At 53.6% G+C, this 14,658-nt stretch overlaps 3 protein-coding genes across 3 annotated transcripts; 1 reads left to right on the top strand and 2 right to left on the bottom strand.

The window, feature by feature from the left end:
• The first annotated feature begins 431 nt into the window (after positions 1 to 431).
• On the top strand, positions 432 to 3,808 carry PSME1 (proteasome activator subunit 1). Its single transcript, XM_004609450.3, has 11 exons — positions 432 to 959; positions 1,490 to 1,522; positions 1,647 to 1,709; positions 1,815 to 1,925; positions 2,012 to 2,057; positions 2,220 to 2,317; positions 2,520 to 2,588; positions 2,671 to 2,738; positions 2,846 to 2,900; positions 3,344 to 3,430; positions 3,605 to 3,808. Exons 1-11 carry the CDS (start codon positions 921 to 923, stop codon positions 3,683 to 3,685), a joined length of 750 nt encoding a protein of 249 aa, XP_004609507.1. The 5' UTR covers positions 432 to 920; the 3' UTR covers positions 3,686 to 3,808.
• Positions 3,809 to 3,840: 32 nt separating this feature from the next.
• On the bottom strand, positions 3,841 to 5,950 carry EMC9 (ER membrane protein complex subunit 9). The gene is made up of 5 exons (XM_004609449.2): positions 5,493 to 5,950; positions 5,288 to 5,364; positions 4,381 to 4,450; positions 4,197 to 4,291; positions 3,841 to 4,044 (listed from the first exon to the last, which is right to left on the bottom strand). Exons 1-5 carry the CDS (start codon positions 5,688 to 5,690, stop codon positions 3,864 to 3,866), a joined length of 621 nt encoding a protein of 206 aa, XP_004609506.1. The 5' UTR covers positions 5,691 to 5,950; the 3' UTR covers positions 3,841 to 3,863.
• Positions 5,951 to 8,024: 2,074 nt separating this feature from the next.
• Positions 8,025 to 13,926, bottom strand: PSME2 (proteasome activator subunit 2). The gene is made up of 11 exons (XM_004609448.2): positions 13,704 to 13,926; positions 13,361 to 13,393; positions 12,868 to 12,930; positions 12,536 to 12,622; positions 11,154 to 11,184; positions 10,973 to 11,070; positions 9,419 to 9,487; positions 8,834 to 8,901; positions 8,637 to 8,691; positions 8,240 to 8,326; positions 8,025 to 8,145 (listed from the first exon to the last, which is right to left on the bottom strand). The coding sequence occupies exons 1-11, from the start codon at positions 13,749 to 13,751 to the stop codon at positions 8,065 to 8,067; spliced, it is 720 nt and encodes a 239-aa protein (XP_004609505.1). The 5' UTR covers positions 13,752 to 13,926; the 3' UTR covers positions 8,025 to 8,064.
• Between the last annotated feature and the right edge of the window lie 732 nt (positions 13,927 to 14,658).

The following is a 14,658-nucleotide window of genomic DNA, read 5'->3' as shown; positions in this document are numbered from 1 at the left end:
AGAGACGGCGGGAGAGTCAAGAGTCCGGGGGCTGGAGCGGCGGGTGTAATCAGTTTTGAGTGGGGGTGAAAAATAACTTGGTTTGGGCCAGGAGCCGGAGTCGAGAGAAGCTGGGCTACGGGGTGGTGGGGCGCGGAGAGAGGAGAGAAGAGAGAGGAGGCGGGCTGGAGTGGGTGGAGGAAGCAGGTGGAGGAAGTCCAGGAACTGACAGCGAAGTGGGAGTGGAGTATACGTGGTGGGGGAGGCAGAGTACCCATAGGAGAGTGGGGAGGGGAGGCGGGGCCTGGAAAGGAGCGTGGGGAGGAGGAGGCCGATGGGCGGAGGCAGTAGGCGGGGAGTCCCTAAACTAGCAGCAACGGGGCGGGGCGTGTTCGGGGGGCGGGGCCTAGAGAGCTGAGCTGGCGGAGACAATAGGTGGGAGATCAGAAACTGGCAGCAAAGAGGGCGGGGCGTATTTTGAGGGCGGGGCCTAGAGAGCGGGGTTGGTGGAGACAATAGGCTGGGAGTTCCTAAACTGGCGGCAAAGGGGGCGGGGCGTGTTCAGGGGGCGTGGTCTGTGGCTAAGGGGCGTGGCCCGACGAGAAGGGAGGGCGGAGAAAGGAGGGTGGAGGCCGTAGACCGAGACCCGGGTTCAAGGACGGGACCTGAAGGGGCGATCAGGGCGAGGGAGGCGGTTGGAGCTTGCGCCGTCCTGGAGGTGGGCGGAGACGCTCCTCTGGGCTCTAGGGGGCGCCCCGCTTCGACTGCCGGCCTGCGCGCCTCCGCCCTCTCTCCTCGCGGGTCTGCGCCCGCCTCCTTCGGTATCTGCGCTCTGCTCGCGGGGAAGAGTGCGCGGGTGCAGAGGTGCTTTCACTTTCTCTTCCCCGTGCCCACTCCTCGTTCCTCGTGCGGCGCCCGCTCCTGGGCCCCCCGTCACGACCATGGCCATGCTCAGTGTCCAGCCCGAAGCTCAAGCCAAGGTAAGCGCCGCCGCCCGCGCAGGGCCCGGCTGGGGAGGCGTGGTCGGAATGGCTGGACGCGTCGACCCCGGTCCCCTCCCGACCCCCCGGGCTCATCGCGAGCCCCCGGAGCCCCGGAGATGTAGGGAGACCCATGGATGAGGTCCAGCCGCCGAGGTGAAGCGGGGTGCGGCGAGGCGGAGAGCGGGAGTGCTGGGGAAGCCCGCTGGCTGGCCCGGAGCCACGCAGCGCTGAGGTTCGGGGCTCGGGACGTGACTTGCTGCCCAGGGCCTTTCACGCGAGAGGGGCCCCTGCACAGGCCACTGTCCCCCACCCCAGACGCTGGGTGTCCAAAGACACCCCTTTGCACACAGAAGATTGGGAGTGTCTGTTCCCAATTAAACCACTTGCCCTTAACAGGAAATGTTTGGCTATACACCACCAGTATAGCCACATCAGGGTCCACTCTGCCCCAATCCGACCCTAAGTGAAGGGGCATCAAATGAACTGGCCCTAAAGAAAGGTGTCTGAGGGGTTCCTGTGTCCTGCAGGTGAACGTGTTCCGAGAAGACCTGAGTGCCAAGGTAAGACCTGCCCTGTCAGAGCCCAGCCTGACTCCTCTCCAGAACCAGCCCTGCCTCCCCGCCTACAGAGGGCATTTAATTGTGACCTCCAGCCTCCCCACCCCACACCCCACCTTACATACAGACAGAGAAGCTGCTCTGGAGCTACTTCCCCAAGAAGATTTCGGATTTGGATGCCTTTTTAAAGGTATTGAGGATGGGTGGGGAACCGCAGGGTGGTGGTGTCAGAGTTGAGAGTGAGGAGGCATGAGGACCACCCTCCCCTCTTTGTCATCCTCACATCCTGTGCCAGGAACCAGCTCTCAATGAAGCCAACCTGAGCGAACTCAAGGCCCCATTAGACATCCCGGTGCCAGATCCAGTCAAGGAGAAAGAGAAGGAAGAGCGGAAAAAACAGCAGGAGGCAAGCCGGGAAGAGCTGGGAGGAGGGTCCAGCCTCCTGGAAAAGCAGCCTTAGGCCTGATTCCAGAGTCCCCTCTCTCCCTGCAGAAGGAAGACAAGGATGACAAGAAGAAAGGGGATGATGAAGACAAAGGTACCAGCTGGGGGGAAGGGACCTGAGTCATGCCTTGCTAAGGGTTCTTTCCCACCCCTCGCTCCCTTACCCCTCCACCACACCACACACACACACACACACACACACACACACACACACACACACACTCACACTCAGACTAACCCATTTCCTATTCCTTAGGTCCTCCCTGTGGCCCAGTGAGCTGCAATGAGAAGATTGTGGTCCTTTTACAGCGTATAAAGCCTGAGATCAAGGATGTAATTGAGCAACTCAACCTGGTGAGCCCTCCCTCCCACTTCCACTCCCAGCTTCAGGTTAAACCCTTTGTCCTCCTTGGTCCCTGCCAGTTAGGGACACAATACGTGCACAGTGAGTGAAAGTTCAGGCTTTGGAGCTCAGGATGGACCAGGTGCACCGCCCCTCCCTGTGGAAGCAAAGCAGGGGGACTGATTGGTTTTGACAGTCATTTCCTCCTGCCAGGTCACCACCTGGTTGCAGCTGCAGATTCCAAGAATTGAAGATGGCAACAATTTTGGAGTGGCTGTCCAGGTAATGGGCTGCCCCACTCTTCTGCCCTCCTTTCCTCTTAGCCATGCTGCTCTCCACTCTCCCTTGGACCTTCTTTCCTCAGGAGAAGGTGTTTGAGCTGATGACCAGCCTTCACACCAAACTGGAAGGTTTCCACACTCAGATCTCCAAGTGAGTCCCCATCCGCCCCCCCGATTCTGCTTGCACATTCTACTTTTGCCTTGCCTGAAGGCCTGAACTTCCCCGATCTCTCCCACTCCATACCCTTCTTCCCACAGGTATTACTCTGAGCGGGGCGATGCCGTAGCCAAAGCTGCCAAGCAGCCCCATGTGGTAGGTGAGACCCAGATTAGGGTGCTTGGGGGAAAGGACACATATTTTTTGGGAGAAGGACCATATTAAATGATGTTTAGGGGTTACTCCTCACTTTGCACTCGGGAACCACTTCCAGTAGGGCTCGGGGGACCATATGAGATGGTGGGGATCAAACCAGGGTAGGTTACATGCAAGGCAAGCAACCTACTTGCTGTGCTATCACTCCAGCCCAATGGTTTTTCTTTTCTGTTTTTTCTTTTTTTTGCCGCCCCCAGCAATGCTCAGGGGATTACTTCTTGCACTACTCCTGGTGGTGCTTGGGGGACCATATGGGATGCCAGGGATTGAACCTGGGTTAGCCATGTCAGCCCTGTGCAGGGCAAGAGCCTCACAGGCTGTACTATGGCTCCGGTCTGGGAAGGGACACATTTGAAGCCTGGCCTGACCTAAGTGTCCCATAGGGTGATTATCGGCAGTTGGTGCATGAGCTGGATGAAGCAGAGTACCGGGACATTCGGCTGATGGTCATGGAGATCCGCAATGCTTATGTGAGGGGGCCAGGAAGGGGCAGGGGTGGGTGGAGGCAATGTTTCTGGGACACCCACTCCCTAACCTTAAAGGGTGGGGTGAAGGGTGACCAATCCTGGCTACTCTACAAGGTTCGAGATGGGCCCAGAGACAGTGGGGACCCCCAGGTGACCATCACTCCTCTGGCCCTGTAGGCTGTGCTATATGACATCATCTTAAAGAACTTCGAGAAGCTCAAGAAGCCCAGAGGAGAAACAAAAGGAATGATCTACTGAGAACTTCCGCTCGTTCTCAGAGGATTGGATCAGAGACCTTCCATCTCTTGGTGGTGGGGTGTGCAAACTTGCCTCTGCCTTGCCTCCCAGGCACAATAAATCTAGTTTTCTGGTTGTCCATTACCCAGGTCTTTTTATTGAATCGTGACCCTTGGCCCACCCCCACCCCAGCCCTCATTCAGGTGTTTCCATTCGTGGGACCAACCCATTGGGTGATTTGGGTGTTGAGCTGCTGGTTGGTCCAGTCCTGCCGGATGTCGTCAAGGTGGCAGTCAAAGTCCACGAGGCGCTGGTGGGCTCGACCCTCCAGCAGTGCTCCCACCATCTGACGAGACTCCTCCCAATCCCTCCACATCACTCTGAAATAACAAGCCCGGGGAAGTCAGATTCTGTAGGGAGTGGGCTCATACCTAGCAGAAGTTGAGCAGAGAAAGCCTTGCAGCAGGATCAAGGACAGGAGGGCTGCGGGACTGTGGGCATCTGTCACATGGAAAAAGAATGGGACACTCACAAGTTCTTGTCTTTTGGGACCCAGCGGGGACCATGACTCTCCAGGACGATGACTGGGGGCACGTGAGGCTGAGACACCAGTTTCTGATTATCCAGCTGTGTGGACAAGGAAGGGCAGGTGAAGATTTCCAGGATCCTGTTTCCTGCATTCTCCCCTGTGTCCCACCCGGAAACCCAAGCCTCACCATGATCAGCACTGCTTCGGGAAAGAATTCTGCAATCCGCCCAGCGATTTTCAAGGCCAGGGGTCCAGGACTGGATGGAAGGAAGATCAGCGTTGTGAGGAGTGGGCAAAACCTATCCATCTGAGCTGGGCCTCCTAGCAACATAGTAGTGGCCTTTCCCTGTGCTGGTTTGTGGGGGTCAGGTCAGTTCATGCTTCAGCTTTGGCTGTTTCATGCTTGAGTACTATGGGAAACATGCTCAGATATCCAAATGGTGAGAAGAAATCAGAGGTTCTTTTGGAGGGTAACTTGGTACAACTAGCCAAATTTAACCTGTGATGAATATATACATGTATCATATGTGGGTGTATGTATTACTGTCCCAGAAATCCACTTAGAAAGAACTTGCTGTAATAATCAGATAGTGACCATAATAAGAGAGGGCTGGAGAGATAGTACAGCAGGTATAGGTGCTTGCCTTGCATGCAGCCGACATGGGTTCAATCCCCAGCCACCCCATATGGTCCCCCAAGCTTACCAGGAATAATCCTAGAATGCAGAGCTAAGAATATGCCCTGAGCATCTCTCAGCGTGACCCCTCCAAAGATTCTGGTTGGGCTTCCTGTGTCCTTGGGGCACTTGGATGGGGCCTCTCCATTAAAGCAGGTGTCAGCCTGTTCTTAGTGAATCTGTTGTCCTCTCCTCCCCTTTGCAGCTCCTCCAGGGCATCTATATATTTCCTCTATATTAATTTATATAGAATTAAATCTGTATATCTCCGAAGTCTCCAGGACTCTGCCTAGCGCAAGGCACACACAGTCTCTGCTCCTAAATGTTGAGCCTTTGGCGAAGAAAAGGTGTGAGAGGGCTTCGTGGCCGCCCCCGCCCCAGTAACCCTTAGCCTTCTGCCTCTGGCTACCTTACTCACCTCTGGTCGTCCAGAGCTGCATTGACATGGTAGTACCCAGCCACCACCAGCCCGGCTTGCTCACCCCACACATCCACCTGCCATAGGAAAAGGGCCATCAGAAACTACAACGGACCACCGCCCCGCTGCCAAAGAGGTCAGGGGCGGGATTGGACGAGGGCTGTTAGGGGGCCCGAGATGGTCGCTGGGTGTCCCGCTACGGCACCTGGTTGAGGGCGACCTCCAGCATGACGGACAGGGCCAGGTGGCTGTGGAACAGGGGCACACAGTCGGTGAGGCACAGGCATTCTTGCGTTCGCGGCGCGGGCGCCAGCAACAGCCCGTTGACCGCGGCGTGCGGGTACCGAGCAGCGTGCAGGCACATCTTCACGTAGGCCCGCGCCGAGATCTCCACCTCTCCCATGACCAGCGGGGCTCCGGGTCGCGTCCGCGAAGCTCCCTGCAGCGTGCCGGTGCCCTCCTCCGCCCGTGGACACAGCCCCTCACTCGGGTTCGGTGGGGGCGCTGACTCCGCCCGCAGACAGCCCGCCGGCTCCGTCGGCCGCAGCCACCGTCCCCAGCCGGGCCCCGAACGCCGGCGGTCCCGATTGCATGTTGCGCCGCCGAGCTCCGCCCCTAAGCGGAGGCTGCAGCGCCTTAACCAGTTCCGCCAACTCCAGGCCGCCGGCTCCCAGAGGGACGCACTCTGCGGCCCCGCCCACCGGCTGCCCTCTGATAGGCTTAGAGGTTCTGATTTTCTCCAATCACCGGCCGCATTCAGACCTTGCTCCGCCTCTGTCTCCAGAACGCTGGAAAAAAATCCCCTAGTGTAAACGAAGGAGCATTGTCACATGCTGATTGGCTAGGCTACCGGAATAAGCTCTTGATTGCAGGAGAGCTATCCGGCCCGCCCCCGAATGCCCGCAGGGTGGGGCTTGCGCACAGCAGCAGGTGTCCCACGAAGAGTGGCCCTTAGAACAGGGCACATAGCAGATAAGCCTCTTCCTACTATAGGGAGTGAGTAATTGGTAGTTTGGACTGGCTCTGTAACCAGTGAGAAGCATAACCGTTGAAACTGGGTTAGCTTGTCCTTTGTTTCCTTAATGGAGTTATCTACAGAAATAAAACTGCAATTGACTGGAGGGAGAAAGGACAAAAAAGAAAAGCTTACAGAATCATTCTTCCCACTATGTCCTGTGGTGTGATTTCCTTAACCGTAATGCCTTGGGGGCGTTCTTTCCACTTTCAGCCCTTGGGAAGTATCATTCACTCATAATTTCTCCTTGTTTACAGGCTTACTTTAAACTCAGGAGTGTTGCTCTTTCCTTCAAGCCCTGACAACAGTTTAAGCTTTCCTTTTTCTGTCCAAAGCCTCATTATTCCTTAGGAGGACTCTGCTACCAATTCCAGGAAGCACTTATGAGACCCCTCCAAGCACAAAAAAAAATCTGTGAAATAACCAAATACTGATTATTTGCTTGGCTATCATGAAATCTAACATTTGCTGCCCAGTTCTTTTTGTTTTGGGGCCACATCCAGTATTACTTAGGGCTTACTCCTGGTTCTGCTTTGAGAGATCCCTCCTTGGTGGGGCATGGGAAACTTAGGGTGTCAAGGATTGAACCCAGGCAAATGCCTTCCCCGTAGTGTATCACTACAGCCCCTGTCCAGTTCTTTAAGACAGCTTTTTTGTTGGTGAGGGCCTCCTGAACAGTGCTCAGAAGGCCCTGGTTCCCTACTGCAATTCTCTACCAATATAATGGTATAATACAATGCCCAGAGGATGCAGTGCTATTTGTGCCCTTTGTTGTTGGAGATTATATGGGTAATCCTAGTGGTGCTTGGGGGGCTCCCAGAGCTGCACCCAGTGATGCTCAGGGAATCATGTGGTACTGGGAATGGAACCAGGTCATCCTGCATGCAAGGTATGTGCCTTACTCCTGTATTATATCTGGCCCCAGGATATCTAAAGAATAGGACAGAAAGGGCATCTAATTTATCTATCTTCCTGGCACACTTTTCCCTCTTCAGCACTACATTCACAGTGTCAAGACATATTTTTTTAAAAGTGGGGCAGGGTGGGGAGGGTCACATCCTTCAGTGCCCAGGGGCTAGTCCTGGCTCAGTGCTCAGGATTTGCTCCTAGAGCTGCTCAGGGGAGCAAATATAGGCCTTCCACAAGCAAAGCGTGCAGTCTAGCCCTTTGAGCCTTCTCCTTGGCTCTGAATCATGCTTATTGTCAGGAATAGCCTCCAATGCAGTGCTCAGTGAGCCTTGGGCCCTTCCCAATGATTCTTAGCCAACCGGGGCAGTGGTTCAATGTGAGAATTTGATGATGCATTCATGTTCAGGCCCAGCAGTGCCGGGGATAATCCAGACACCTCCATCCCCACCCCCAGCTGTGCTGGGACCTCTAGAGCTATACCTAGTAGTACCTAGTAATGCTCAGAGGACCATGTGGTACCAAGGATGGAACTGGAGTTGGAGGCATGCACCTTCATTCCTGACCTGTATCTCTCCAGCCCTAATACATGCCTTTTTTTTTTTGCTTTTTGGGTCACACCCAGCAATGCTCAGGGGTTACTCCTGGCTTTGCACTCAGGAACTACTCCTGGCGGTGCTTGGGGGACCATATGGGATGCCGGGGATCAAACCCGGGTCGGCCGCGTGCAAGGCAAACGCCCTACCCGCTGTGCTATCGCTCCGGCCCCAATACATGCCTTTTTTTGAATAAGTAATACACATCAACAGTAATCTATACAATGTATAGGTCATTTATTTCCCTTCTAACCCTGGGCTCAATACATAGATGGCTTCTCTTCACCTTTTGGATTTACGATTTTCTCCAGGTTGCAGCTGATGATATGATAAAGCTCAGCCTAAAAGAAAATCAGAGGACCAGTAGTCAAATTTCTGGTCTTTTACCTTCCTTCTTTTGCCACCTCTTTCCTTAGGGGCTTACTCCACACTCACATAGAAGGTCCTGAGGTCCAGCATCATGGCCCTGAGTGCCCCATAGGCCGCCTCGTCTCGCTCATGCACCAGGGCCCGATAATCCATCTGGAATGTGGGAGGTAAAGTTGAGTCAGTCCCAAGAAAGGTTGGGACACTGTTCTCATTTCTTCATATAGGGAGAAGGTAACTGGAGGATGAACCACTTCTCAGCACAAAAAAAAAAGGGGGGGGGGAGATGATCCTAACAAGATCAAGCAGAGAAATCAAACAGAAAACCCCAAATCAGTTTTCTGAGGAAATGGTTTTGGTTCAAAATCTGAACCAAGACAAGGAAGCTCTTTATTTCCCCTTTCTTGTCCTACTCCCAGTCAGCCTCAGCTAAAGAACTGAGGATTATTCAAAACTATCCACTTACTACATAGGTATCCTTAGAGGCCTTGGCAACAGCATCCCCACGTTCTGAGAAATACCTGCCAGAAGCAAGAGAGCAGTAACAGAAATAAGTGTTTCACAAAGATACATGCCCTCAGACCCTCCCCCAAGCCCCCCATGCCTCCAACTTTGGGAGTCCCTGCAGCCCCACCCCGGGCTGCCCCAACCAACTGCCCTTACTTGGAAATGGTCGTCTGGAAGCCTTCTGCTTTGGTTTTGACAGCATTCACCCTCTCCAATACCTTCTCCTAGGGTGATGAAATAATGAGAGACAATGGAAACACTTGATCTTCTCCCTTCCTCCTCCTGTTTGTGTCTAGCTACTATTCCTCCCACCCATATCCAACCCCCATCCCACCCCCAGGTTTCTGTATCACACTAGGCACTGCTGAAGAATTACTCCCAGTTCTGTGGTTGGAGGTTGCTCCTAGCAGTGCTCAAGGACCCTGCGATGCTAACAACTGAACTCAGTCCTCCAGCATGCAAAGCATGTGCTCCGGCCCTATCTCTTTGGCTCCATGTCTAGGCGTTATTCCTTACTCGCTAATCTCTCCTACTTTGTGTCCTAACACACTCCTCTTTTTGTTTTTGGGTTGCACCCAGAGGTGCTCAGGGTTTATTCCTGGCTCTGTGCTCAGGGATCACTCCTGGTGGATTCGGGAGGACCAACAGGATGCTGATAATTGAACCCAGGTCAGTTGCATGCAAAGCAAATACCCTACCCACTGTACTATCTCTCTGGCCCCTTACACACTCCTTCTTTACCTGGATTGCCACCCCAAAGTCATTTCCATCTTCAATCTTGGGGATCAGATGCTGAATCCATGTGATCACCTGTAATAAGAGGAATCATGTAGGAATCAACCGACAATCAGGACCTGAGGCTGGCCCAGTGGCAAAGCACCTGCCTCACAAGTGTGAGACCATGAGTTCCTCCCTGGTGCCATACACCGCTGAGCCCAACACAAGAGGCTCTGCTGTTTGGGACTCTGGCACTGTGACAGCATGTCACCTCGTGCCATCTCCAGTGACTGCAGTCTGGGAAGGTACGGGCCCCTCAGTCAGGCGTGCAATCCCTGTGTGTCATCTCTCACCTAGATGAGATCCCCAATTCCGCTGTGCACCATGGCAAGTGCCACAAATGGGACGTGTGTGAGCACCATAACTCTAGTGTGAGTGTGATTCCTGATGAGCACCATGACCGCGCATGTGTAACACACACAGGACAACAAAATGCAGGCAAAGCGAAAGTTATAAAAACAAACTTAGTGGGGGCCAGAGAGGTAGTACAGGGTAAAGGCGCTTTCCTTGCACATGGCAGACCTGGATTCTCTCCCCAGCACCACATGTTTCTCCAGACCCCAGCCAGGAGTCATCCCTGAGCACAGCCAGGTGTGGCCCCCAAAGAAAACAAAACAAAAACCCACAACCAAGCCTAGTAGGTTCTTCCTATGACTGCCACTTTTTTAAATTTTTATTTTTGGGCCATACGTGGCACTGCTCAGGGCTTACTCCTGGCTTTGCACTCAGTGATCACTTCTGGCAGGCTTAGGGGACCATATAGGGTGACAAGGATTGACCGAAGGTCAGCAGTGTTCAAGGCAAGTGCCCGACCTGCTGTACTATTGCTCCAGGCCTTGACTTGCTAATAACAGTTGTAGTTAGCTCAGCACTTAGATGCCAGTGCTGTGTGATTTTATGTATATATGTATATATATAGTAAATTATAGTAAATATGTATTTATACATATTTAGTATTTAGTATATAAATATATATAGTAAATTATAATAAATATGTATATTCCTAGAAATACATATTTGCTATAATTTACTATATATGTATAGTATATAGTATACATATTTACTATGTAATAAATACTATTTACTATAATTTACTACATATGTATTTGTATGTATTTCATTTAGCCTTCACAGCAACCCTTCAAGGTATAATTCTTATTATATCCACTTTACAGATGAAAATACCAAAGTTGGGAATGTCTGAGTGATTTACTTAGGGTACGCATCTAGGCCAATGATGGAGTCAGTTTGAGCCAAGCAGTCTCCCTCTTGGACCCAGGCTCTAACCAACTCACTGTATCTGAGTGTACTGGGCACATCAGTGGGTTCTGGGGCTATGGAGGTGGATAGAGCACAGTCTCCAATTTCAGTGATCTTAGACTTCTAACAGAATGAAAACAAAAGAAATCTAAAGCCCAGGCATCACAAGAAGTTTCCCATTTGGGGACTAGGCCCTAAGGGAAGGGCTCACTGAAGGAGACCAGTGCCAGACCTGTCTTCCCCAGTTCGCAGGCTTACCAGAATGCACTTCTCTTTCAGAGTCCAGACCTCAGGCTTAACCACGGCAAGGAGTGCCAGAATCTTCTCATTCCCCGGGAGAAAGCCACACTTAGGGACTGTGAGAGAGAGGCATATGAGACCCTCCCATGCAGCAGTCACTGAGCCATTCCTCCACCCCCTAGGAACTCCTTCCACTCACCTTCTTTCTTCTCTGGTTTATCTGTTTCCATCTAAGATTAAAAAGAGACATTGTCCTGGGAATATACCCCAAGGGCCCAAAGGTACAAAGCACTCTTATGTTCATTGCAGCACTATGTATAATAGCCTAAATATGGAAACAACCCAAATGCTCACAGATGACTGGACAATGCACCTCTGGTACATTATATACAATGAATGCTATGCAGCCTTGAAAGATAAAGTCGTGCAATTTTCTGAAATATGGATCGATCGGGAGAGTATCATGCTGAGTGAAATCAATCAAAGGGAGAGGAACAGACTCAGAATGATCTCTCTCATATGTGGGATATAAAGAAATCTCATAGGGGGATAGCAAGTAGAAGCAAAGAGCAAGGGAATGAGTCTTCCCTAAGAAGCTTGGCACTGGGGTAGGGGTCAGGGGGGAAAAAGTTAGGGAAGGGAACACTAACAATGAGAGGTGAAAAAACACTAACATCGAGGTAGGCTGGGAGCAGGAGGGAAACTGGGGACATTGGTATAGGATAAAGCATGCTAGTGAAGGAACTGGCGTTGGAACAATATATGCCTGAAACTCAATCATAAATATCTTTGTAACTTTGTAATTCATAGTGATTCAATAAACTTTATTTCTGTACCACTGTTATGATACAGCAATATAGTTTATTGCTCATCGATTTGCTCGAGCAGGCACCAGTAACGTCTCTATTGTGAGACTTGTTACTGTCTTTGGCATATCGAATACGCCACGGGTAGCTTGCCAGGCTCTGCCGTGGGGGCGAGATACTCTCAGTAGCTTGCCAGGCTCTCTGAGAGGGGCGGAGGAATCAAACCCAGGTCGGCCGTGTGCAAGGCAAACACCCTAGCCGCTAGGCTATCGCTCCAGCCCGTTCAATAAACATTAAAAAAAAAATTTTTTTCTTTTCTTTTTGGGTCACACCCGGCGATGCACAGGGGTTACTCCTGAATCTGCACTCAGGAATTACCCCTGGTGGTGCTCAGGGGACCATATGGGGTGCTGGGAATCGAGCCCAGGTCGGCCATGTGCAAGGCAAACGCCCTACCCGCTGTGCTATTGCTCCAGCCCCTAAAAAAATTTTTTTTGGCTCTTTTGCGGTCACACCTGGCAGTGCTCAGGGTTCCTCCTGGCTTTGCACTCAGGAATTACTTCTACAGTGCTCAGGGGACCATATGGGATGCCAGGGGTCAAACCTAGGTTAGCCGCATGCAAGTCAAATACCCTCCCTGCTATCGCTTTACCCCCCCACCAAACTTTTTTAAATTTAAAAAGAGGAAGCATTGCTTTAGGAGGATCTCAGGAATTGTATAGCTAGCATGTCCATAGGACTTACAGTGTAGACCTCTACATCCTAAGCATCTTACCTCATCATCCTTAGGGGGTGGATCTGGTATGGGGATGTCCAAGGGGGCCCGGAGAGAGGTCAAGTCGGCCACGTTGAGGGAGTCTTCCTGCAGAGAGTTCACTGTCAGGGGCTGCCCGGTTTCTTCTCCTTATCCTGGGGAGCAGTTGTTTCCCCACATCCCCACCTTTGCCTTCCTAGTCTAGGTGGAGGCATCCAATCTTATAAAGATTTGCAGTCCACCATTCACAAGCGCCTACTTCATGCTGAACTGGAATTTCAGCAGGTGAGTGGAGAAAAGGGAGGCCAAGAGACTTAGCAAGGGGTAGGGTGGCGGGGGGGCACATTACTTACCTGCAAAAGCTGATTCAGGTGTATGATTTTCTGGGGCAAGAAGCTGGAGAGTAATTCCTCGGCCTGTGGGTCACATTGCAAGGGAAGCAATCACAGAAGTCACAACGAGTTGTGGGAGAAGAGGTAGGGCCCACGGAGCTCATCGCATATAAGACTTACGATGAGGAAATGGAAGCCTTGGGAAGTGCAGGGACTTGCCCCAGCGGGAAAGGGGCAGAGCCAAGGTTGGAACTGTGGTGTTCCTGCTCCGGGGCCACAGCCTGCCCCTCCACACCAAAAGAAGAGCCAGAAAATGGCAGAACTGGGGAGAGTTTCAGTGGGGGTGGGGGAGGGTGTCAAATTAGAGATGAATGATCAGGAGCTTATCTTGGGTGAAGGCTTGATAAATGAAGTGGGGGCAAAGTCCAGTGTGGATTTGGGGGTCACTGGGAGGCTGCAACTCTCAAGCCCAGGTTTAGATTGTGAGTCAAACCGGCTCAATCCAGAGACTTACCTCCTGGAAAAGACTTTGCCTGAAGACATCCACCTGCACAGAAAGTACCCGGATATTCGTTAGGGGTCTCGATAGCCGAGGGTATGATCCACCCAAGGCCCCCCCACCCCCAATGGGAACCCTCCAACTTGGCCCACAGGTCGGATTTCCCTGGAAGCCCAAGCACGGTGGTGGGGCTGGTGGGAAGGCAAGGGAATCCGCGACCCTCGACCCTCCGGGCAGTGAAGTACCAGGGGGTCGGGGTCGGGGAGTTTCCTGGCACGGCCTTGGTCCCCTGGAGCACCCAGCATGGTCTCCACCCAGGAGGGCTCCCCGGCCCTGCCGCGCCCCTGCCCCCCCTTACCTGTTTGCGGGCTTCCCCGCTCAGGCGTACCCCACCGGGCTTGGCCATGCTGCTGCCGAGCTGCTCCTCTCCCTAGCTCTCGGCTCTCTGCTCTCGCGCCGCCTGCGCTTTCGCTTTCACTCCCCGCGCCCGGGCCCGCCCCCCTCAACCCCGCCCCCTTGCTTCTGCCCGGGCTCCTGGCCGGCCGCCCGCGCTAGGTAGCCCCTCAGTCATTCTTCCCCGGGGCCGCCCGCGTCCTCGGCCCCCAGGCTGTCCGAGGGAGGGGCTTGGGCGGGCCCCCTCCGAGCGCTGGGAAGGGGGCTGTCCCTCGGCGTGGGCGGGGCTCCGGGGAGGGGGGAGGGACGCGCTGCGGGAAGAGTCCAGGGTTGCAACGGCGAGAGCGGTGCTGGAAACGGGTTTGTCCAGGGGTGGCATTCCCCTGCCAGACCCGAGTGTGGGGAAGGGGCGGAGGCGCCAGATCAGGGGAGAGATGGGCCGGAGCGGTCGTGCAGAGGGTCAGGTGCCTGCCTTGCACACGCAGCCGACCCGGGCTCGATCCCCCGCATCCCGGAATACGGTGCCCCGCAGCAAGCCAGGAGTGATCATCCCTTGAGCGCAGAGCCCAGGAGTAAAAGCCCTGAGTCCCCGTCCCCCACTACCCCCACCGGATGTGACCCAGGAGGAGTAGGTGGAGGCAGGCCCTGGGGCTAGAGGACTGAGCACGATGATGTGCGAGGGAGCCGTCGTGGGGCTCCCCCCAGACCTGACTTCAAGGCCTACGAGAAAGGGCGGGACTCGCTTGAGCAGGCAAAGGCCATCAGCATCTCGTCCCCCGCAGAACGGAACTTCCCCCGTAGGAGGGAACTTCCCCGCTGGGATGTCAGCGCGGGCCAGATACAGATAAAAGAGGAAGGATTGAGAGGGAAAGAAGGTAACCCCGGGTCTGGGACTCTCCGGAAAGAGGCGGAATCTGTGA

The sequence above is a fragment of the Sorex araneus genome, chromosome 3, assembly GCF_027595985.1.
Source record: "Sorex araneus isolate mSorAra2 chromosome 3, mSorAra2.pri, whole genome shotgun sequence".
In the NCBI taxonomy this organism is placed as follows: domain Eukaryota; kingdom Metazoa; phylum Chordata; class Mammalia; order Eulipotyphla; family Soricidae; genus Sorex; species Sorex araneus.
This window is presented reverse-complemented; position numbering and strand designations above follow the sequence as displayed.

Bases quoted from the DNA above. Each gene is read 5' to 3' on its own strand.
- PSME1 (XM_004609450.3), top strand. From the start codon at position 921: ATGGCCATGCTCAGTGTCCAGCCCGAAGCTCAAGCCAAG. The intron at 2,589-2,670 runs GTAATGGGCTGC...TTCTTTCCTCAG, and splicing joins ATTTTGGAGTGGCTGTCCAG to GAGAAGGTGTTTGAGCTGAT. The intron at 3,431-3,604 runs GTGAGGGGGCCA...CTGGCCCTGTAG, and splicing joins TGGAGATCCGCAATGCTTAT to GCTGTGCTATATGACATCAT.
- PSME2 (XM_004609448.2), bottom strand. From the start codon at position 13,751: ATGGCCAAGCCCGGTGGGGTACGCCTGAGCGGGGAAGCCCGCAAACAG. The intron at 8,902-9,418 runs GTAAAGAAGGAG...TCATCACCCTAG, and splicing joins ACTTTGGGGTGGCAATCCAG to GAGAAGGTATTGGAGAGGGT. The intron at 8,692-8,833 runs GTAAGGGCAGTT...TGCTTCTGGCAG, and splicing joins TTCCAGACGACCATTTCCAA to GTATTTCTCAGAACGTGGGG.
- EMC9 (XM_004609449.2), bottom strand. From the start codon at position 5,690: ATGGGAGAGGTGGAGATCTCGGCGCGGGCCTACGTGAAGATGTGCCTG. The intron at 5,365-5,492 runs GTGCCGTAGCGG...TTCCTATGGCAG, and splicing joins TGGAGGTCGCCCTCAACCAG to GTGGATGTGTGGGGTGAGCA. The intron at 4,292-4,380 runs GTGAGGCTTGGG...TTGTCCACACAG, and splicing joins CCGAAGCAGTGCTGATCATG to CTGGATAATCAGAAACTGGT.